The sequence below is a fragment of the Xenopus tropicalis genome, chromosome 1 (genome assembly GCF_000004195.4).
Source record: "Xenopus tropicalis strain Nigerian chromosome 1, UCB_Xtro_10.0, whole genome shotgun sequence".
Taxonomy (NCBI): domain Eukaryota; kingdom Metazoa; phylum Chordata; class Amphibia; order Anura; family Pipidae; genus Xenopus; species Xenopus tropicalis.
The window spans coordinates 156,155,438-156,181,045 of NC_030677.2; the positions used below are offsets into that span (position 1 = coordinate 156,155,438).

The following is a 25,608-nucleotide window of genomic DNA, read 5'->3' on the forward strand; positions in this document are numbered from 1 at the left end:
AGAACAGGTAGAAATTGCTGCAGGTGCTTGAAGTTGGCAGATCAAGGAAAGACGTAGGGAATAGATATTGTAACACATAGGGAGCAGGGCTGGTTTAAATCTTTTAAGAACAAAAAAACCTTCCTTTCAACAGGATGGACGAGAAAGTGGTTGCGCTGATTGTGATCGATCTGATAGAGCATCTGGGCATCAATAACACCTTGAAGGCGGATTTAAGAGACCATCCCGTGAAAACGGTTGCTATTGCATTGCAATCAATTGTCTATCAAAACTAAAAAAAATCTTAGGAGCCTATGCCTTATTTAAGCAGGTTAATGGGGTTTTGGCCAAAGATGATTTAAAAAGGAGCATCAGGTACCTCTCACATCTGACCTTATCTGGCAGTTTTGACAATTAGCTGACTCAACAATCAGCTAGTCATATGACTAGTAATCCATATATCTGTTTAAATGAGCTTTGATAAAGGTGAGATTGTGATATGAAATATACTCAATACAGCTCTGTTTTAATTGCTTTTACTTTATTTATTTTAGCAATTAATTATAATAAAAGTTTAAAACAATTTGTCAGCCAGCCATTTGATACAATCTGACATAAAGGGTATAATGGTGAAATTAAGAACATTCCAGCAACCCTAATGCCATAGTAACCATGAGTGAGTGGTGCAGTATATTCCTGTGCTGTTTATGTGCCCCTTTTTGAGGTACTAGTTTATAATTCTGACTTGGTGAATAACCATGGGAGACCCATGAATTCAAATAATTGAATCATTAATGTAACGAAACTAAAACAAACCTTATTTGTCTGAAGGAGGCTAATTCACAATGTAATATACATGGGATTAAGGGAGTGAATAAGAAATTGTAGGCATTGGAGCCTATGGCTTTGTCCCTGGCTACTTATTCATTAAATAACTATGATTATAATTAAACTTTACAATTAACCAAATAGTTACTACAGAAAGATTTCAAGCGCTAAAACATTATATAAAAAGCAAAAATCTGTCTCAGAAGTGCATAAGGATCACTTATTGCAAAAGAAGAACAAATTTACCTGCTTTGAATAAGTTTTGTCCAGTGTGACATCGCCCCATGAGACTAATCAGTTTTTTAAACTTATTTAAAAAACTTAATGTCAGGATTTGTCTGGATTAGAATTTAGCATATAACCACTAGTAAAATCTACCTGCAGTACCTTTAAGATTGGCTGCAGGCAATTCATTAATTACAGGCCAGTAGAAGCAATCCCTCTTTAATGATCTCTCCGAGGTCATTGAATTGTTTAGCTGTGACCTAGCCTGTTGGTTCTGAATCACTGCTGCCATCCTGAACTCTTGTTTAATTGAGTATTCCTGTTTAATCCTTAACTCCTGCTTAATCCAGTGCCACTGCCTTGATCCTAAACTCCCATTTTGATCCTGAAATCTTACCTTGATCCTGAATTTATTACTGTTAGAATCTTCAAAGGTACCAGAGACTATATTACTGTTTGATACATCATCTCCCTGTAACATTTCAGTCAGCCTCCCAAAAGGCATCATCACAGCTATGTATAATGGCTAATCTTTACTTTGCAAGAGCATCACTCAGCTACTGTCTGAAAATCAGGGAGTATTCACTTGAAGGGCTGTATTCTCTGCTCTAGCAAATTCTTGCATGCTTTCTGTGGGTTATTTTGTGAACAGGACAGCTATTTTATATCTGTCAAATCATCTGGACTTGGTGTGTTGTGTTTTTCTTGAAGATGTTTCGCCAGTCATCCAATTGGCTTTCTCAATTCAGAATGACTTGTAGAAAGATCTTCCTGGAATGATAGCCTTAAAAGTTGCTCCAAACAGCATAATCTGTTTATCAGATATCTTGTTTTTCTTGTAAATACAGAGCCCAAGCTTCATGTCTATTTCATGTCTACTTTGCCAGTATGTTGATTTGCTACCATACTTACCCAGCCTAGAGGTTCTACTTACCACTTCTAGATGTTTGACTTAATGACTTGCTATGTCCAACCATGTGTCTTTACTTAAACTGATAATTATTATATCATTATTGGTTTTCTTTTGAAAGCGATTTCAATGAAGTTGCAATTATAATCACTGGGCATGCCAGTAATTAAACCTTTCCATGCCATTTAGGAAACGCTCAAACCCAATAGTGCAGCATAAGTGTGAAAGAAGAATCTGGAGTGAGCCATAAAGGTTCTCAATCCACTAATATAATATAAGGAGGTAGTAAGAGAGGGCCATTCCTAATGAGTACATGAAGCTAGGGCTAAATTCCCTACATACACCATTATTCCAAAATGAGCGCTCACACCCAATTTTAACCCAATTTTAGCAAACAGATTTACACCAAAATGGTGTCAGAAAATTATTTATTTATATATCTATATATATATATATATGAATATATAATATACAGTACATATATAATATACAGTACATAATATTGCAGTAATTTCAAAATGGAAGAGTTAATCAGTTAAATGTCCTTGATATTACACTATGAAAGTGCTCAAATAACACCACAGAAATTGACAGAAATAGAAAATATCACCGTCAATGATAATTATGGTAAGAATCTCTCTCTCTCTGTCTCTCTCCTTGCCTAAGGTTATATTGCAGAGTTTTATGGCATATTCCTGGGCATTCACTTGAAGCATGTCTTGACTACCTTTTTAAAAAAATGATCTCACCTTAATATGAGCTTATTCTTTATTGCCTGAAGCCTTCAATAGCCACTCTGTGAAGTCTCATTTATTCCTAAATGATGTCGAACTGCAGTCAGGAGGTAACACTTTTGCTCTGAGATATACAATTCTGTGGGAACTTCTGGTCACTGCACATACACTTCACATGGAGTTATATTGGAGAACATTATTTTAAACTACTATCTCACATTTTCTTTGTTATTATAGTTGCTACTGAATGCAAAATGTACTTCTGAACCTTTTCCCCTCGCTTGTGGCTACCACAAAATATATATACTAATGGAGTTTTTTTTAACTTACATGAGCAAAAGTTTGTTAATGATTCCATGGTGACTAAAACAAATACTTTTTCTGGTCTAGTATAATAAAAATAATGTAGGCGAATATGGAAGTCTGACTGTAAAACCACATAGACATAAGTAAACCGTAAAGGAATACTGAATTATTATTTTTATTTTTACTGTTACTGTTTCTTAATTCTTGATTTATAAGACTGTCTTGTTCATAAAGAAGCATATTCTTTATGTGCTACATATATGCTAAATCTAGCAATAGTGTGATGTAAACATAAGTCACAAACGATTTTATATGTAGTTGCACAATCCTGACATTCTAGTTTCTAATTAGTCAGGATAAAAATAACATGTATCTCATTTGTTCAGAATAATAAACCATGGGTTCACATGCATTGTATGCAAGATCAATTAAAAGTGTAGCCATTTCATTTTAGAACACTACCCTGTTACTCTAATCTGAGAATATCTGTGTGGCTGCAGAATATCTTTTAATGTGTTTTATACTTTCATAGATATAGTGGGTTCAGCAGTATATTTTGTTATAGTGGCAGGTAGTGATGAGTGAACCCGTTTCGCTTCGCCGAAAAAATTCACAAATCTTTCAAAAGATTCGCGAAACAGCGAAAATGTTGCGCGCCAAAAAAAACTGTCGCCCGTGGCTATTCTTTTGTCGCCCGCGGCTATTCATTTGTCGCACGGCTATTCTTTTGCCGCCCGTGGCTATTATTTCGTTGCCCGCGGCTATTATTTTGTCACCCGCGGCTATTCTTTTGTCGCGCGGCTATACTTTTGACGCCCGCGACAATTTTTGGACACACTGCAAATTTTTCCGCAGCAAATTTTTTCATCCATTTCGCGAAACAATCCGCCAATGGCGAAATGGGAAATTCGCCGCGAATCCATGCCTGGCGAAACATTTCGCCCATCACTAGTAGCAGGCCCACACCTTGCAGTATTTGGCAATATCCAACCCATTACAAACACTAAAGGTCCTTGCATACTGGCTTTTTTCATGCATTTAATCTGCATTTGAGATACAGGTTTGAGTGCACAAAAAAGAAGAGTTAACTGTTAATTCTCTCTGCTTGTCCAGCTAGCATTCAGACCTGCATCTTAGCACTACTGCATTTCATTGCATTTTTAAACAAACATACTGCATAATTATGCATTTGATGTGTTCAGAACTGATCGAAATAGAGAAATGACCGCTGTAACCAAAAAACTTGGTTACATATAAGACAAAAATGCATATAAATGTAATATAATTGCTTTAATGTGTTACGCATAGCCATATGTAATGGCCATAAAGTAAATTCCTCTTAGGCTAATGCCAGACGAGGCGTAGGGCGGATATTTTTAATAAGTGGAAAATCGCTTGCCGAAAATACCACCCTACGCCTCCTACATGTGCCTGCACCCGAATGAATGAGATACGCTCGGGTGCAGGCACATGTAGCCGATATACGCATAAAAACGCGAGACTTTCAAACTCTCGCATTTTTATGCGTATTTCCGCTACATGTGCCTGCACCCGAGCTTATTGCATTCATTTGGGTGCAGGCATAAGTAGGAGGCGCTTGCCGAAAATATCCGCCCTACGCTTCGTCTGACATCAGCCTTAATTACCACTTACCCCGTGCTATGCAACTTGAAATGGAATTTGATAAAAATCAGTGATACAAATAACTGTCCATTTACATGAAGATAATCACAATGATGACCAATGTTGCACTAGACATCTTGACATTTCTTCTTACTGTGCTGCATGCACAAGTAGTGCTTAAATATAAATATACATACATACTGTACTTTATTTAGTAACAGAAAATTGACATTCTCAACCAGAATTTCAATCTAATATTTGTTAGAATGTATGCACAGATATGGGGAAGTGGATTAAAATGTAATTTTTAATTTGCTATGAAGTAGTTATTTTAATATTTTAAGAGCTGTTTTGGGCATATTATATGTGGAATGTTTTGAGGTGGAACATTTGTGCTAAAAAGGGTTATCTTTCACTCCGGGTGTGCAAGTGCAAGAGCACCACCCCCACATGTGTGCTCTGCACTGAGTGCCGGATGAAAAATCCAGTGCTCAGTACAGAGAAAAGAATCAGAATGCACAGAACTGCCACAGGGCCCTGATGTGGGCTGCGTGCCCTGCCGCTCACTACTTGCGTGTCTAAATAAATGTAGGGAGGTGGGTGAGGGAATGCCAAAGTGCCTCCCCCACTCACCACTCTTAGATACTGTGCTGAATAATGCAGCCTTGGCAGGGGCGGGCCAAGCCCTAGGCAACCCGGTCGGCCAACTCCGCCCACCTCCCCGCCCCCCGAACGGCGCATGTGCGCCAAAGCACAGGAGGTGGTGCAGGGGGGGGGGGCGGGGCGATTAGATCGGTCATTGCCTCCGCCGCTAATGACAAGTAGCACTAGGGGTAGGCAGGATAGGCTCCTGCCTGGCGCCCCTCAATCGTTGCACCCTAGGCAGCTGCCTCTTCTGCCTACCCCTAGTTCCGGCCCTGAGCCTTGGATCCAAAGACTGTGCCACAGGTCAGAGCACAGAGGTCTGCGGCTATTTGCAGATAGAAGAACTCAGTGTCCAAAATGGAGAAAATAAGACCTTTAAATCTAATAGGTCACTTAAACTGTTTAGGGCTCAGTTACTATCACATAGGCTTATGAACTGGTGCTAAGTGGTGTAAAATCCTCCTATTCGGGACACCATTGACTTGCAGTTATCCAGTGCATATACAAAGTGGGCACTGCATCTGTGGGATATGCAGGTCCCACAGCACACTTTGTACAGATCATCAGATAGGCCTAGTGCTAAATGAAATGTGCACTTTGCAGAGCTATGCCAGGAGTAGGGCTTTGAATGAATATTCCTTGCTCCAAAGGAGTGATTTGTAAATTAGGTGCAGGCTAAGGGGCATCCAAGGGATATCCATGTTCCAGCTATAAAAGAACAGAAGTCACTCTGGCCCCATTCTTGCCTGACATTGTCTTGTCTGACAAACACTAAAGTACAGGGCATAAATTCCAATATCCAACCTTCCACTTTGTCTTCCTTAGTAGTGATGAGTGAATCTGTTCCATTTCGCTTCGCCAGAAAATTCGGTAACCTTTGAAAAGGTTTACAAACGGCAAAAGTGACACACGCGGGCGACAATTTTTTTTCCAAGCAGCAAATTTTTCGACCCTTCCGCAAAGAAATCTTGCCAGTGCCGAAACGTGGAAATTCGCTGTGAATCCATACCTGGCAAATCATTTTGCTCATCACTTCTCCTTAGCATTTGTTTGTCTTTTATACTAAACATTTTTTATGTTTCTAAATAAAGCGGATAATGCGGGTATCAGACAAGATTATGTCAGTAGTTTACCTCTTCATCAGATTTTCTTTTATGGGTCTTATGTTTCTAAAGACAGACTGGCAGGGACTAAAGCTTTTCAGTAATCTAGCAGAGACATAAAGCAGAGAAACACAAATGATTAGTGACACTGTATGCCAGCAGTAGGGCGGAAACACTGCTTGGGGACATGAGAGACAGAACAGAGGGGGACTGCTGCAAAGGCCTACCTGTGGAATTATTCTCTGATATTATCTAGCATCAAATAAAGGCAATCCAATGCTGTGTCTTCCAAATCACATCTAGTCAGATAATATGAAAGGAAAACATCCTCTAGCAATAATAAATGGGAAGACACAAGAAAGACAACATAAAGACATCCATTGAACTAGACTGGGTTTTAGGCAGCAAATACCATAAATTAGAAAACCATAGAAAAGGACCAGGGGGAAATTCTTTTTTGTTTATTTTGTTCTGTGTTTATAGAATTTACTAAAAGGAATACATTTATATACATATATATATAAATAAATTCAATTTGAATCTGAGTGCAATTCACTTGCCTTTATTGCAACCTGCACTTGTGGTCATTAATGTGCCATTCTGTATTGTGAAAGAGACACATGTGGGTTTTATAGATGGTGCTTATTTCATTACATACACTTAAATATATGTTGCATTTCTTTTTGTTTTTGTCTTCTCTCTATATAGTAAGCACCATTTCTAAAAAGAATCTCATAATGAAACAATTTCATACATATTATTGTTTATTTGTAAAAAAAAAAACCAAACCAAAATAAATAAGAATGACCATTTTCTAACTACAGCTTTTGTAATTCTCCAGGCTCCAAGTGAAAGTCCACATTAATATATTTATAGTATTAACTCCATATGCACATATCTGGGTTCTTTGTAGTACAGTGTTTTGATTTAAACATTGTAGAAACTCATGCATGAGTTTATAATGTTTTCATAGAACTCCATCCTGAAGAGCAAAGCATAGGAATAAAACTTCCTGTTATGACGCGTGCTATTTAACTCCCTTCCATTGTTTCATGTGCCTTTAACATTTAGTTCTCCAGAAATATCCTATATATTTAGAAGGTAATTTTGTGAGCTTTGAGTAACTATTCATGCCTTTTATTGTGAGATTTAACCTGTTTCAGATAAGACATTTTCTAATTGTTTGTTGCAATTCTACCAAATGCCAAAGTCTATCTTCCCCTTTAGCTTGTTAATCAAATTGCTACTGAAGTCATCTGCTTTATATTCCACTCATGTATTCTGGACACATAATTGAAGGGAGTTGTTGACTAATGCCACATATGTGGCTAAGGTATATTTTGTATGCAAAGCCTGAACTCACTAGAACATAGTCAAGGTGAAAGATGAATTAACACTGTAACTAATGCAGAGTGCCCAATTTCTGTCTGAATATTGTTTTCTCCTAGTTATCATGTTGATACTGGAAATTAATTTGAATGTATTAGACATAAAAGGTCAAGGCAAACCTCACCAACAATTTGAGGGCTCCAGAGAGTGCAATTTTTTCACCTAAAAAGATTACAGAAGCCAAGTAAGAAGACAGGTTTTACCTGCATCCAGCAATTTCAAATGGCTGTTCAGGGGTAATACATTCCTATACAATACTTTAATAATATAGACTTTTAAGTTTTATCTTAAAAATAACATAGCATCCTATACTTTGAAATAAATAAAACCAATTTATTAATGTATGTTTTTTATACACATGCATGATTCCACCCGCTGAGAGGAAATCATATATCAATAGAAAGTACTTGCTTCTTACTCAGGTAAATAATATTTCTGGCTCTTGCAGGTGACCAGAAACACCAGTCTACTTCTAAAGGCTTTTTGTGTTGCTTCCATGCATAATAGGGCTTGTGCATCTATCTAGCAACTCTGCTGCTTAGTGCCCCCCAGTTCATCCTCTCAATCTATATATACTGTACTGTCCTAGTGCACTAGCTGATTGCTGCTTTAAGTTATGCCAGCCTCCCTGGCCAAACAAATATCCACCAACCTGCCCTTTTGTACATGGTACTTTAGAACAGGATAATATTTGGTTAATGAGTGGGTTATGTTAGTGTTCTAGTTGCCATGTCCATAGTCAAGTTATAAAATCAACATTTTATTGTTATTACATATATGAAACCTGTGGAATTTAATTTATGTGTTATAAGGTTTCAAATGGGAGTTGTGGTCTATAGTTCTTGGTCTACTAAAGCATATTATTAAATCGTTGGCAAAAGATCTGGTCTTGTAACGAACTATAAAACCATGGCATCTGGTTCTTATTGTCCTATGCTGAACAACAGAATATTGAAGAGTCTGATCTGCATTTTATTTCCTGTAATATGTTTACTCAGTTCTTGTTTGCTTAATGTTCTTCCTTCTACAAGCTGCCTACTATACAGAGACTGCACCATTTTAAACATATCCTCAATATAGAGACAATAACAATAATGCAAGCATTAAATGATATTAACCTATGAAATTGCCTCCCTGATGACACCCTTGGGATGTGGACACTTAAATACAGAGAGGGTCACGACAACTACTGTTATGTCATCCATATCTGTACAAAATGCAACTTTACCCAATGTTAGCGATGAATACCCAAAGAAGACTATACTCCCTAGTCATATCTCTTCTAAAGCTCACCTGTGTGGCTCCCCCCCAAGAACTAATCATGGACACTACAAAAATTATTAGACATTTGCTATGTCAAGGGGTATTACCCCAAATAACACTTAATATGCTGCAGCTCACAGCATATAAAGTTAAATTAGCTCTCCCAAATGTGTTAAATATTCCTAGCAGAGTAACATTCTTTGAGCTTTATTTCCCCTTGTGCAAATAGTGCCACTGTCATGGTGTGGTGATTAAAGGTGGCCATACACGAGCAGATCCGCTCGCTTGGCGATGTCGCCAAGCGAGCGGATCTTCCCCCGATATCCCCACCTACGGGTGGGCGATATCGGGACCATTTAGGTAAAAAAAATAATAATCCGATCGTTTGGCCCTGGGGCCAGACGATCGGATTATGTGGGCGGCAATGGGGCAGTCGGATCGGGGACCGCATCAATGAGCCGATGCGGTCCCCGATCCGACCAGATTTTCTAACCTGGGCGATCGAGATCTGGCCAATTTCAGGCCAGATATCGGTCGGCCAGGCCGATCTGCTCTCCCCATACACGGGCCGATTAGCTGCCGAATCGGTCCAAGGGACCGATATCGGCAGCTATAGTCGGCCCGTGTATGGCCACCTTAACTCCTTAGAAGTCTGCCCCTCTTATCAATCATGAAAACAGTCAACAAATGCATGTGCAAAGGCAAATAAAAAAAATACAAACGTCAGTGAATAACTGGTCATCTAACACTATCCTATAGTACATTGACATTAAGTTCTGAGCTGCGTTTGGAATTAAGTGCTTTAAAGATATGTATTTGTGGATTGTAAGCTCCTTCCTCTTGCCTCATAACATATTTTTAAATTAATTTAAATTATATTGTTGTGTATTGTTCCGTGTCTGTTCAGTTAACGTATTGTTTTAATGTGCATTACTGAGTAAGCAAGTAGTACTATACAAATATGCATAAATACATTAATATAATACATTTGTCTCAACTGCAAACTGTAAAAATATGAGATTTAGATATAAACAGCTACACTATGGTGCATGGTTCCAATTTGCATCCCACAAGACAATGTTAAAAACCTACAGACTAGAAGACCTACTTTGAATGAGAAGACCTACTGCTAGAATCTTTTTACACATAGTTTCATGAGTAGGGAGGGCATCAAACATTTGCTACATGGGAACCAAACCTGGGCTAACTTGAACAGAAAGAAAACTATCATATTGTAAAAGCACTAACACATGCCATAATTGCAGCCAGGGAGTTATTTGAGTACAATTCTTTAGGTATACCTAACCACAGTTAATGTTTTTAGGATTGGTAAATAGTCTAGATTGTACTAGATGTTGTATAGAAGAGCCTGGCCATGTCCCCTGATCCGACACTTCTGGCAGAAACTATCCAATTTATAAACAGGAACATTGCTACCCTGGCATTAGATATGGTAGGTATGCCTCCTGGCCTTGGTGGATGGGATGCAATTCTGGAGTCTTATGCCCATAAAACCCTGTTGATTAGGTGAAAACCTACCATTCTGAGCTTGGAAGAATCTAGTAAACGATGTCCTCCCTCTCTACAAGCTGATGTATATAGCTAGGGAGCACCCCCCATAATTTCAAAAGGTGTGGAGACCATGGATGGCACTAGAAGATGAACTCATTATTTTCAAGTAAAACATCTATAAAACACATAGGACCCATCGCTATAAGTGATTTTGGGTTGTTTTCAATTATTTTTAAAACCAGTAAAGCATTACATTTATTGAAAAAAAAACAACCAAAATCATGTCATTAATAACTTTTAGGGATAACTGAGTAAGAACTAGAGTAGAACTAGAGTACCTTCTTGTGACACCTTTTACTACAGAACAGCCAGATGTAGATTTTTTTATGTAAATGACATAGAGTGTAATAAATCTTCCAAACTGAATATGGTTTTCATGGGTTGGGCTTTAGATGAGATAAAAACAAAACATGAGAAGATGGATAAGGTTCTCACTGGCTTCCAAGATTGCTTCCAGTGCTATTGCTGCCTCATTACAGGCTCTGTGACATACCACATACTTGATTCAGTGTGTTCACTGGGATGTTGAATGTGCTTGATATGGTCTTGTAACAGAACAGCAGTTTAGAAAGAAGCTCTGCAACCCTGATTGTTCTCATTTAAAACAGGGGCACAAAGTTATCTACTTTGTATATCTATCTGCTTTATATTCTGGTTTTATCAGTAAAGATTCAGTTATCAGCTTCCCAATTGCTTTCCATATCTCTGTACCTAGAGTATTCTCAGTAAGAACCCCTCCAGTGGAGCAGAGCTTAAGCTTATTTCAATTCATGAGATGTAAAACCAAACTCACTTTTGAGCCCTTTTCTTCTTATTCACCATGAACTGATCTGGAATAGATTTCTTTCTGAACTTTTCTCTCTGGGTTTTCTCTAATTTACCAAAATGTCGGCGTGGATACTACAAAGGAGCAATATGGATATATCTGCAACATTTGCAGTTTCATTTTATGGGGATGTTGAGATGGAACAAATTTTTTTTCAAGCAGTAATCATATTGATTGCAATTTGTCCCACCGTGAACAAATGAGGCGTGCGAGACTGATGTGACTTTATGTGCCATTTTTTCTCTTTGCAGTAATGTGATAATCACTGTGAGGCTGAAGATGGCACATTTGTGTAGTTATCTTGCAAATGAATGGGACAGTTTCTTTACAAATCATGGGACAGCTATAGAATCTGAACATCATGAAAGTATAAATGGAAAGAAATGTGTTTAAAAAAAATCTGGGTGGAAAGCTTGCAGTTATATGATTATAAAATATGTCTACATTTTTATTTGTGTGTGTTTTTTTTTTCCAATCAAACCTTTGGCATAGAGGCTAAAGGCAGTTCAGCTATCTTTTGGTTGCACCTCATGGGGACAAGTTATAGTTAACCAGTGTAGGGTTTAGGTTAGCTGGGACCATGGCCTCAGAACAGTTTTAGTCCATAGATTTGAATCCAAATATATTTTTAATGGTTTAGTGCAGCTTGGCTGGCTTCTATTATGAACAAATTAAATCAGTTTGACACACTTGTTTCAACATAAGATTAGCCGTCCTGCTTCACCACACAAAAACAAAATATGTCCTGCACTCACATTGTTAAAAACAGTTCCAGAAGCCTCTGACATGGTTTTCTACATACAGTATCTTAGCAGGGATTTTTTCTTCCTTTCTCTCGCTCTAGTCACACTATTTCCAATTTCCAGCTCAGAGTGGAACAACACAGTCTCCTTTCCAGTTACCAGTCTACAGACTGAAAGAGGCCATTTAATTAGCCCCACCTAAACCCAAGAAAACTTGGCCTGGACACATGGCCCGGAACCATGACAGAAACCTGGATGCATCCAGGACTTTCCCAGTCATTTGTCAGTCATCCTCAGTCATAACACAGTAAGTATTTTAAAAGCATTTCAAAGGATGCTGCTATCCATTGAGGAAATAATCTGTGACTGGAGATGCAAACTGTGATTATCCCCTCAAAAGAGCACAAGGGACCATACAGGTAAAAGAAAGGAGCTGGGGTGCCGAGTAAGGCAGTGTGGGAGGTACCTGTGTTACAGGGCCAATCTTCTAAAAGACAAGTAACTAAAAAAATATATTACATATAACTGGCACTACTTTCCCATGTCCTGGTTTTTATTGGTGTTAGTGTGGTTTAATTTCCTTGTGGTAGTAAACCTTTAAGGTGATGGAACAGCCGCAGGAGGGTGCATTCACTTACCCTGATGCAGTGTGTGAAGTACAATTTCGAGCACAATGACCTTTTTTCCCCCTCATGACAAAGTTTCCCACAATTTTGGCATCATTGCAGATGCAAATATTATGTTTGGTGTGGGAGTAACATGTGTCCTATTCTTTTGGAGCAAGCATGTTGTGTCTACTGACGTAGGGTGCAACCCTGGAGCTACCACCTGGCCAAGAAGCACATTTTTGACTTAAGAATCTATAATGTAAGTGGTGTTACACACAACTGACTTCGCAAGTTGCCCATTGTGCTTGCAGATGTGAATGATCTCTATAGTATTTTGTGTTTTGGTTGCAACTTTATATATTGGTTCTGGACCATAGCATTAAAATTGTTACTTTGCTTGGATTTGTGTTTGATTTTGTCTTTTGGTAGCATTTGTGTGGAATGTACCCAGAGCCCAATAATCTCTACTTTGGCTTATTTATTGCATCCCTCCCAGACTTTACATATAGTAGTTCTGGTGTATTAACAATTAGAACATTCTTCCCACAAAATCCTAGTGAGAGCCAAATGAGAAAACCCTCCCCAACCTCTCCTTATACATAGTGATGAGCAACATTTTTCACCAGGCATGGCTTCACACCAAAATTCCACATTCCGGCATTGTTGGATTTTTTTAGTAAAATGGCTGCAAAAATTCACCATGAAAAAATTCACAGAGTGAGGTAAGAGTCGCAGTTGCATTAAAAAAGTTGTGCAGTAATCACTTGTCACAGATTTTTCCCCCTTTTTGCACATTTTTCCACAGTTTCACAAATTTTGCACCAAATCAAAATGGGACAGATTTGCTCATCACTACTTATACACAGAGAATAGTACATGTAGGCAGGCAGAGTCACATCTAGAGAATTCTAGTTGTTGCTGTGTGAAACAGATGCATTCATTAGCATAGGGCTACATCCATGACCCAATGATGGACCCCAAAGCAACTGCAACTGTTTAATGTCACTGTCTTCACTTTCATCTATCCAGGAATTTTATTACAGTGAAAGAACCCTAAGGCATTGGGGACCAAATGAAGGACAAACTTTTATATTTTATACACCAGCGATATTTAATGTTTGAATCTTTTGCTAAACAACAACCCCAGCATGCTTCTGCAGTTACAGGTTGTTCAGTCTATGATTGACCTATAGCTTTCCTGCTAATTGCATGGCAAAAAATGAGCGACACACCTGCCTAACAGGAGTTATTGCTTAATAGAGCATCCACACCTGCAAATAACTTTATCTTCCAAAGTTAACCTCTCCCCCATCTCCTGTGGTGAAGTCTTTCTGCTCCATTGTTTTAGCATCAAGCTTCCTTTGTTACAAGCTTCATTAAACATGGAGATCGATACCCTGCATAAAACAACCTCAGAGATAATGAAAACAAATGAAAGTTGCACAGCTAAGGTGATGGAGGGGTCAGGTTTTGTCTGGGAAGCCCCCTTGGGAAATTAGTGCTTGGTTTATATGATTTTGCATTCAGCTTTTTTACAGTGATTAACTCAGTAGAAGAGTGGAGTGATTGGAAAAATTTGTTATTATTTGGGCATATGTGCTGTTCGCTTTCTTGGCATTTTTTTAAAGCCAACACATGAAATTTCTTTGCTTGATTTATTACTTCGTACTGTAAACAGGGCTTTATAGCCAACACTTGTAAACTTTATGTGTTTTCTGCATTCATCATCATTCCAGCTTATATATATAAGAGCACATAAAATAAGTCAATGCTTGGTAACTTGCTGGAAGAGGGCTGTGTAAATCAGTGAGTCTGGAATAAAACTCATGTATAAATTGGTTTAAACCATATTTGAAAATGTTAAAAAGGGTTTGTGTTCATTCTCAGCTAAAGGTAGTTCTAACCAAACTAACAAATGTTATCATATTTTAACTGATGACTTGCATCTCAGAGCTTTAGTAGCACTGGTGGCATGATACACAGGTTGGCCCTACCTGCTGCCACTCAGTCTAACAGTATTCCTTTTTCCCTGAATTCTTATTTTTGGCAGAAATGGTACAAAGTTTGCAGCAACTCATAGCTGCCAATTAACAGTTGCTAGCCTTCGATTTAGGTTTCAGCAGTTTGAATAATTGTGTTAATTAGGATATTGGTTAATTCTTCAAAAAGTCCGGTTTGTCTAATTATCTCATGTAACAGGCAAAAAAGAGGTTATCTGGGGAACTGGGTCAACTCTGTAACACAACCTAATTCTGTAACTCTATCAATCTGATCCTTCTAGGCAGACCTAAAGGAATATTTAAATGCTAATCTTCTGTGGGCTTCATATAGACTACTAGTTCTTTTACCTTCTTGGTGCACGTTGGAATTACTTCTAGTTCCAGGGAGACTTATCTATATTTCGTTAAAATTTTCAGCATCTTCACTAGCACTTCTAAGTGTCAACTTTTTGTCTCCTATTACTAGCAGTTCCTCCGGAAGCTTTGAGGAATTGTACACATGGTTAAAGGTTTCAGTGGTAGATAGTTTAGTGAAAATGGTTCTCACCATCCCATACTTATTGCTATAGTTTAAAGAAATCACGTTTACATTCTTGAACCTAAAAGCTATTATGCTTCAGAGACCTGTCAAATACCTGAAATCAAGACTTGGTTATGTCATGGTTATGTTAGGTTATGTCTCCTTCAAACTCAGCTGCAGACATAAAAATCTGTGGTGCTCCTGTGCTTCTGATCCACTTCCCTTCATGTTACTAAAGCTATTTATGGGCTGGGCAATGGTTTGCCTTTTGATCCGATCCTAATCTGCTTTGTAATATCAGGAAACTGCTAAGAAGCAGAGCACTTAATTCCCCAGGATGGATGACAGTTATGCCTCATGCAATGGAGTCTGGAGACAACTAGTAGGCTATTAGTTTGTGAGTAGGTGCAGGGAAAGAGATAAAAAAGCAAAGATACAGAATCAGAAGACTCTTCAATGGTCAGAGCCTTTGGCATGATCACCAGTCATGCTTTTCTTGAACTGCTCACTCATAGCCTGGTAAAACTGGATCAAGGGGTGCATTTATTTCCACTGAACCCTCACTGTGAAATCAGGGACATGGGACATTTTATGGCTGCGGGAATGTTAGACTGGTGCTTGGCAAATCTTTAAAAAAGCCCTTTTTAAGGTTGTTGAACATTTATCCAAGTTCTTTGGATGGATATTTTGATTAATGTTTTTATAAACAGTTTCTTGAATCATTTTGGCTGCAGTAAAATTTAGCTTATCCCTAAAGCTAATCTTTGAATTGTTATAAGTTCCATTCTGGACATGAGTGCTCATCAAAATACATTAATGATTTATAGGTGGGGTAAATATTTACTTAAACCATACACAAAACAGTGTTTTATGGTTCAGATGCACTGTACAGGAGGGGGAAAACATTCTGTCTCTCCCTATGCATGGTGCTTTGGCTGCAGAGACTCCTGAAAGAAATGGGTTTGCTTTATTTTTTCTAAATCCCACAAGATTGCTAAAGCTCTTATTAAATTGTCCCTTGGCTCCCTCCACACTGAACCTATGCATCATAGATAATATTCATTTGGTTGTATTGCGCTGTATCTTTTCAATTCCCATACACAAGTCCTCTCCTGCAGAGAGCAGGGCATGCTGAGGGAATAAATATACAAGCAACTAGATGTAGTCACAGTAGGAGAATGGTAAGCTTTTGGCTTGCGAGCATGCCTTTGCTACCAGCACTCTCTGGGCTTTTTTCCCCTCTGACTTGGGTTACCCTCATGTTTCTAAGAAAATGATTCTTACTTGAGCCTGCATAACTGATTACAACAAATCATAGTGCACTTGCAATGAGGAACATTCTCCAGGTGTAAGAATAGATAAAAGAGGCCTTGTTCCAGGCCACTATCCCTGACATCAAGCTACTGTTGTGGTTTATTTTCATGTTAATCTTTGCTTTTCTTTCAGCGGTTGGAAATCAAATGGCAGAGCTGCTTCGTGTTTCATTACTTTAGTACAAGAATGTTTTCATATAATCCAATCCAGAGCTGCTGTAGCTTATGGCATTCCTCATCTCTAGGTCTAGTACTCTCCTCTTCTTCACACACTCTCACATCCCTGTCACCTCCTTGTTCCAGCTCAGCGCTTTCCCTGATTCCAACTCATTTACAAGCCAAAGCAGCTCCTGGCTGTCAGTTTGCCAGGATGATATTCCATTACTGATGCTTCTGTTCCCAGAACAGAGTTTACATCATTCCTATACCAAGAAAATATGATGTGTTCTTCAGGTTTAATCTACTTATTGGGCATATCTACTCTCATGATTGTTTTAGTGGAAACGGTTAGGCAAATGCATGTGAAAGTCAGTGTTTGTTATTAAATGTATTTGGAATACAGCTGAAGGATTTAAAGCCATTGTAGAAAACTGGCTAATCATTCTCAGCCAATAAGTCTTAGTAGATGTAGTTCACTATAGTTCTCAAGCTCCCCTGCGGCATCTAAATCATATATGAGAGAATTTATATTTTTCATGGTGAAAGAAAATGTAATTTTAAGCAACTTTCCAATATATATATATTACAAATTTTCTATGTTTTTTTTCTATGGTATCTATCTTTCTGGTTTCATTTTATGTGCTCCTGTCTCTGACTCCTGAACATGTTGCAAATCAACTCATTAAACCTGATTAAAGGAGAAGGAAAGTTTAATAAAGAGTTAATCTCAAGCTGCAGGCATACCTTCAGTTGACTCAATAGTGCCCTTAAGTTTCCCCATATTTCACCTCTTCAGATGATCAAAAGCCAAACTGGAAGAAAAAACGCTAAGCTGTGTAAAGAAAGTTCCCATAAAGCCACACTCCTGCACCAAGAGCAAGACCAGTGTACATGCTCAATTAGTTAGACTACGAGTCAGCTTCTTGCTGATTCGCTCAGATCCACATTCCTAAGGGGGGGGGAGTGAGTTCTTAGCATTCTTGAGGGAGGGTGAAGCAGGAGAGGGGAGAGAGCAGAGGGCTGCATGTCTCTGGCAGAGGAAAACAAACACAACAAATCTTTTGACAGAGAACTCAGTGCAGCTTTTCTGGGAATGCTTATGGCTGTATTTACATAGACCTTTCTGATAAAGCTTACTTAGTTTTTGCCTTTCCTTCTCCTTTAAAGTTCCTGGAGGAGAACTGACTCCTGTCACTTGTTTTAGGTGTCAGACCCAGAAAACAGAAAATGGATAAACTGCATTTACATTTGCAAATAACTGTAATTAAGTATTTGGAAAGTTGCTTAAAATTAAATTTTCTTTTATTATGCAAAAAAAAATACAAAAATCAGTTTTTGTGTAGACAACCCCTTAAAATAATTATAACTAAATGTGCAATAGTCCCAAGGGGCTACCTGTATTATATAAATTATGTACTATTTACTGTTGTAATATATCACACTAATTATTGGGGTATGTTACAACAGCAAATTGATTAAATAAATAAGTACTGACCCTCTTTACCTCCTGTGTAGGTCAGCATTTGTATGTCTGACTTATACAAACATGTAGGCACTGTATGGTAACAATAATACTATGCTGAATTATTCTGAAACACATTCTATATTCTTTATTTGCAATACAAACTATTACTTATTAAACGTGTCATCATTAATTTGGCTTATATTAAAATGTGCCATATTGCTATAGTGCTGTATATTGTGTTATTGACAGTCTTGAGTTATTACAGTTTAGCACAGCACTTTTAGGTCATCATTTTACCTTGTTTTATTCTTGGTGACACCTGTTGCAGTTTATATACTTTGAATTCACCCTGGTTTTGTGAGATCAGGATGCATATCCACAGCAGCTAGAAATATCCAACTTACATCCTTTGTTCTCTTTGTGGATCGCACCCTTTGCCATTAGCTTATAAAGAATGATGGGAATTGCAGTACAGTTAAAAAAAAACTCTGTTCCCAATTATACAGTACATCATTTTGTTCTTTCAATTGCAAAGACATGGGAGATTTTATTTGAACTCCGGACCAATGGCTCAAACAGCAACGAATAGGATTGGAGCCTGGCGCCTGCATTATCTTGTGCCATGCAGGTCTTTCTTCCAGAAAAGTAATTTCAGCAAAGCTCCCCAGCTCTCTGATTGCAGCTTTGGATTACAGCTTCAATCATGGCTTATCGAGGGCCTCCACAAAAGGTAACGCATCAGCAGTGTCCTCGGGGGGAGCCAGATTTAGAAGCTAATTTTTAAGCAATACCTACCCCTTTTCCAATGTCTCCTGACATGTAGGAGGGGGTAATAATCTGTGTTATTACATGTGAATTTATGGCCAAGGCTTAGTCATTTTTCTTAATCGTAATCAAAAGCAGTTTGTGTCTGTGAAACCTTTGTAATGCTGCTGTCACATTCATATATATACACACATATATATATATATACATATATATATACATATGTGTGTGTGTGTGTATAAAGTCAAATTGTGTGTCCACACTCTAAACCAATACTATAATTGGGTGCTAGGTCAAAACATGTAAATACCTATAAGAAGGACCAGCTCACCAAGTTGCATCAATATCTTCTCTTTTTTCATGGTGATTGCACAGTGAATATAGTGAAGATATTAATGTGACCTGGTGTGCCGTTCTTTCTTATATATATATATATATATATATATATATATATGTATATACTTGCAAGAAATGTGCTCACTCCAGTCCTCTCAATTACAGTTTATTCCATGACACTCAATGAGCAAATTTTTCTGCCAGGTGTGGATTCTCTGTGAAATTTAGCATTTTGCCATAGGTGAGTTTTTTCCGTAAAAGTGGGCAAAAATTCGCCACGAATGAGGAAAAAGTTGCTGTCACATCAAAAAGGTTGCCATTTATTCAACTTGGCCATCAAAGAGGCAAATATCAAGCTGATAACCACACCCAGTGGTTGCACCTTGACCATCACAGAGGCACCACAACAAGAGGGAGATTTAACTACAGTGCTTTCTAAACGCAAATGGTGGCAAATTTGGGTATAAAGGCGTGTATAAGAGTATGAGCCAGCCTTCCCCCCAGGACTGAGTGATAGACTACAACATTCCAGCAACTAGTATCAAATTCATGTATACTAATTTAGAAATTAGATAGAAAGTTTGTAGTAACAAGTGCATATATAAGAAGAAAGATATCTATATATTTCCATGTCACAGCTTGAATCATCTGTATAAGAAAGTGTTTCTTCTGCATTACATTGGCAGCCCGTCCAGCAGTAGAGTGTTTAATGTGTTGTGAGATGCGTAGATGCCCAACGCCTGCTTTCACTGCACTAAATAATAGCTTTCTGAGTTTCTTGAAGGCTGCTGTTTCATGCACACTCATCTGTGACCTACATCAAATTAAATGCTGGCAGAAGACGGCTGTTTAATATTCAGGGTGGCTGGTGCATTAGCACTCTTGGCTTCACCTAGGAACCTAATTACCTCTTCTTGCGTTGTACTGCAAACACTTTACTCAGATTCACAGACTGACCTGCTATTACATATAATTTAAATGTTAAACATTAAAAATAGAAAAGATGCAGACTGTGGGCTACGGAGTAAATACAGTCACTGTTTATGAAATGTGGTTTCTTGGTGAGGCGCGTCAACGTAGGACAACCTACACATTTCAGGTCCTTGTCTGATGATATTATGGAGTCAACCCAATCAATATCTTGCTGAGACCAGATCTTGGTTGGTGAGGTTTTCTTGGACTTGGACTTGGTGCTCAGTGAGCAGCCAGCATTGACTTGTACAAGGTCAGCTTTAAACACACCCAAACAGAGGTATTGTAAGCATGGCAATATAGAGGCAGAAAGTCTAAAATTTAGGTTTTTATTGTAAAAATAATTCATACATTTAAGTAAGTTAATGTCAACTACCTTCATTACTAACAGTGAATGTTGGAAGGTGTTGAGTATCTTCTCCACATCTGAGCTTTAAATGGTTCCAGGAGGAAGGCAGCAATAAAGAAAGTTGTGACAGCATGGTAGGCTTTAGCAGTGGGGAAATGTATGGGAAACAGGAAGAAGAAATGCAGGGAAGCTTTGCAGAACACTGGATAAGGACTAGGCTGTTGTTATATATTTTGATTTTGCTGGTATTTAATACTGTTCCTTTCCAGAATGGTGCATACAGACTACAGGTTAGGGTAAATTATTTGTTTTTGGGTAGCAAATTCTTTCTATCAATTAAATATATGTATTATTAACCTGTACTTATACTACACTGACATGAGATCATCTATAATTTTCTACCCCAGGATATTCCTGCTTCACTACAAACTCCATTCAAATGCCCTGGTGAGTTGTTCCCTACACTCCACATCTGCAAGGCAACATTGTAACCACTGCTCTGTATGTGTAGAAATACTTCTTCTTTTATTATGAGTATTTTCTAGAGCACCAATCTACATAAATCAATGATCTGTGTAATGTTTGAAGAGAAACCTGATTAATTAAGAGAACTGATGATCTAATTTAGAAAGAAAGTTATTTAAAAAGGTAGACACTCTCCATGGATTAAAATTGTGTACAAATATGTATAAGGGCAATATTAAGGTTTGATTTGTTTTCTAATAAAAGAGCAGCATTGGTGGCTATTGGACCTATGTCCTAATTTTATGTTTGATTGCCACCCATCAGAAAACAGGGGTTAAAACAGGGGTTATGCAGGTTTCTTCTGTGTATCAGAACTTCTATTCTTCTGGTTTAACTCAATTCAGACTTCAGGAATAGCTCACTAATTGTGCATCTATATTCAGCAGGCACACAAATGAACAGAGGTCTAAGGACATAAAATGTAATGAACTATGTCTGCATAAAATCTAATCGGGCCAAGGTTGTAGTGGCATTCCCAGGTGAAATAGACACATATTATACCTGGCAGCGCATTTCATGGCCCCTCAAAGCCCACACGATCCACATCAGTCAGGTTTTTTTTTAATAATTCCATTTTGAAATGAAGGCTACAAAGATATGTACTGTTTCCTTTTACCAAAAGGGTTAAAATGTTCTTACACTATATAACAGAGACACATTAAAATATAGACAGGTTAAATGGTTCCTGATAAAATCAACCATAGCATTTGTGATATGTTGGAGATACAATACCACATCAAAGAACAGGTTTGGTTTCCCCTGCACTTCAATTCTGTTAACCCATCAAACCTGGATGATCAAAGTTTTTGCTGGCTTTTTCTCTCATTTCCACAGAGCGACTGCATGGCATAATTTATTCCTAAAGCCCTGTGACCTTTCTTTTGATCAGTAACTCTGTGGTAGCCCATTTCCAGAGAATAGAGATAGAGGGATAATTGAAAAAGAACATTGGTTACAAGAGCACCTTCGGATTTAATCCATCCTTTGAGAGTATTAGAGAAATATATATATTTTTTTTAAATAATCAAGTACCTTTTTGTGAATGATGACCATCTGTTTTAGCATTTATTTTATATATCCAATCTACTGGAATTAACCATGTGTTACCAAAAAAGTCACTGGCACAATTGAAAAAGAGACCCTGTAAATTAAACTTATTCCACAGACTGCAACTGAAAGAGAAACCCTGTTGTTGGATTAGAATTCAGAGGGCCTAATGTACAAAATTCCATTACACCTTCTATTTATTTCTAGTCATTATTAGTGATGACTGTTATGGGTTCTTGTTTTAAAGGGTCTCAGTTCCCAGTCACTTCCCACAAGTAGGAAATATTATCACTGGAGTATGTTTGGGAAACTGGCAAGAATTTTGAGAGATACCCAACAGAAATGGCAATTTTACTAAGTGCTGTAGATAGCGATTATTTGACATTTAACAATTCATTATCTGGGGCATGGGCGCACACCTATGCTCTGTCTTCAATATAACCCTGCAAAACCCAGCTAATTCTAATTGAAAAACAGATTCCTGGAAATTCCCCTGGATGGTTTTACCACCTAAAAACGCATGGGGCAGCCCAAGGCCCAAAAGTGAGCTTCTGAAACCACAGCCAGACTTGAAAAAATTGCAAAGGAGAAAATGCCTACACAAAATGGCATCAATTAATCTGTAGGCCTTAACATCCCATCTTCCCAACATAATCTTCTTTCCCTCTGACAGAAAAAAACATGCTACTGGATGTCCTGGAGGAGATTTACTCCACTGCACCAACCTCACCAAATCTGAAACTGAGAAATTAAAGATTGAGCTCTCCATATTAAAGCAGCATTTGCAGAAGCTAAGAGAGATGGAGGCAGCAGCTGAAAACCAACCCAGCACCATAGATTATATCAATAACCAACTACCCAACCAAGTTGGGTACAACAACTTCACAACTTTGGTATAATCCTGCAAAGCCAGAACAGATTATCTTGAGAACAGGCTCAGTCAAAATAACCTCAGAATTGTTGGTTTCCCAGAAGAAGAGACTCACCTAAAAAATCCATAGAAACATGCCTGTACACACCTTACATTGTTACTAGTTATGAGTGTATTTTTTTAGCAGCCATGAATTTGCTTCAAAATTCTGCGTTTTGTCATTGGTGAAACTGCTGAAAAAAGTTTCCGGCAACAAATATTGTTGTGAGAAAAAATGTACGTAAAAAATTGCGGCCCTGTCATAAAAGTTGCAGTCTTGTCATATACATTGCAGTTGCTACGAATAAATTGCACAAAAAGTCACGGTCATGTAAAAAAAGTTGCATGTGTCAAAAAAGTCATGCGGTAGCCGCGTTTTGCTAATTTTTCAGAAGTTTTGCAAATTTTTTTGGCAAAAAGAAATAGGAGAGTTTCGCTCATCACTAATCAGTACACAAGGCAATCATAAGCAGGACCAACCCTTTGCAAGCATATTGCAGAAGTGCAATGTTTTGGGTCACGTTCCTCTGTCCAGCATACGGATGAGTAGTGCATGTGCAATTTAAAGCCACTCAGTTACCATCATTAGTTTATTAATGTCAAAATATACCAAAGGCATAATGAACATACTACAATAATACAACAAAAATTAAAGAAGGCAAAAAAACACCACCGACCACAGTAGTGAGTCCATTCAAATGTCCAGTATGCACAAAGCATATTTGTGACTCCAAAACATTGCACCTCTACAAAAAACTTGCAAAGTATTTGCCCTGCTTGTGTTTGCCTTGGTGCTGGTGTACAATGGCATCAGGCATTCACTTTCCAAAGGCGTGGGTGCACAAGCATTTGCAGTGAAATGAGCATACTGAATAATAACTTTTTTATATTTTATATATATTTTTTATAATACACAAGTTTCAGTGACAAATTACATCACTAAGACCCAATGATAACATCATTTAGCACATTTTATAATGACATAATTGACATATTACCGCTCTTGTGTATTAAATACAGTACATATTGTAAATAATGCTACCAAAGTCACCAAGAAATTTCATGACCATACAAAGGCACAAGACCTGTTTTTTCTTTACAAGTCATGAATGTCTACGGTGACTTTTTCTATTCTCATATTTTGCAACAGTAGGCACATAATTTATTATAAAGCACAAGTTTCAGTGAGTCATGTGACAAATTACACTGCTAAGCACTATTTATAACTGATGACATCACCAATCACCTTTTAGAAACTGGAACAAGGACAGACTACTAGGATTAAAAGAAATATAAAAAACATTTTTGTTTTACAATGATTTAAATCTTAGGAGTACAGTCCTTGTTCCAGGGTATTTTTTTGGTACTAGCACCCAGGTTTTGTTGCTGCATATGGTGTGCACCCTTTGAAAACTAAGCCTTATTCCAGGTGAGAAATAAAAAACAAGTACATGACTATATAGGGATGTGTGTGAGTATGTGTGTATTTATATAACTATATATATATATATACATATAAATATCAATACACACATACTCACACACATCCCTATATAGTCATGTACTTGTTTTTAATTGCTCACCTAGAATAAGGCTTAGTTTCCGCTCTTGAATTTATTGAGCACGATTTTGCCTGGCTTTTTTTCTTTTTTGCAAGAGAGTTAATTAGCAAAATACAGAAAAAAAACACCATTAATATCCCTTGCCTCAATAATTCTATGAGTCTTCAAGACAGGCTTGCAAATTAAAATGTGAATGTTAAGTACTCTTCAACTGCTTGGGAAGGAGGCAGGGACCTGGCGTGTCCCTATAATGCATTGTCCAATGCTCTGGCACTTCATGTAGTTGTGCCACAGGAGATGTGTCTACCAGCCGACATACTTTACCAGAACAATTTGTTAATGTACAGACTGCCTGCCAATTTTATTTTTATGTGGGCTTGAAACAGGTGGGGATAATAAAGCAAAAACTGTTATATGATTTCTGTTAGGAAATGTAGCATGGTATTAACAAAAGCAAGAGAAAAGGAAACAAAAGCTTGTAGGAAGGTAAGTTTAAGTGAAAATGACACCTTAGTAAAGGGAATCATTGGGAAAATGTATCAGGGGAAATAAGGTGCCGCCCCCATCACTTCCTTTAATGGTGAGTCTAGTTCAGATTGGCTTCTTGGAAATGTACTAAATGCAACAGGCTGCTTATTTGTCATTCAGTTTTTTTTTTGTCATTATGGTTTTTTAATTACTTGCATTTCTTGCTGCTTTTTACAATACAGGAGTAGTACAACCTATTTTTTTAGTAGTATTAATAGTATTCTAAGATACTCTTACTTGTGTTTTTTTACATCATTTTCATTTTTTGTTATGAAATTCTTAGGTTGTAATTATTATATCTGATTCCTATGGCTGTGCTGTATTAGCCTAGTACTCAGAAAAATGAAGACGCAAGCTTCTCGAGGAAGTCACAGTTGAAGATAAAACGGTGTTTATTTCGTAA

At 37.7% G+C, this 25,608-nt stretch overlaps 1 protein-coding gene across 1 annotated transcript in view; it reads right to left on the reverse strand.

The window, feature by feature from the left end:
* LOC116412319 overlaps positions 1-25,608 on the reverse strand; it is a 58,732-nt gene that overhangs the window by 20,131 nt on the left and 12,993 nt on the right. Inside the window, exons 2-3 of the mRNA XM_031906416.1 lie at positions 20,403-20,542; positions 11,371-11,477 (exon numbers count right to left, since the gene is read on the reverse strand). Coding sequence (XP_031762276.1) covers positions 11,371-11,477; positions 20,403-20,542 — 247 coding nt within the window. The remainder of the gene's footprint in view (positions 1-11,370; positions 11,478-20,402; positions 20,543-25,608) is intronic.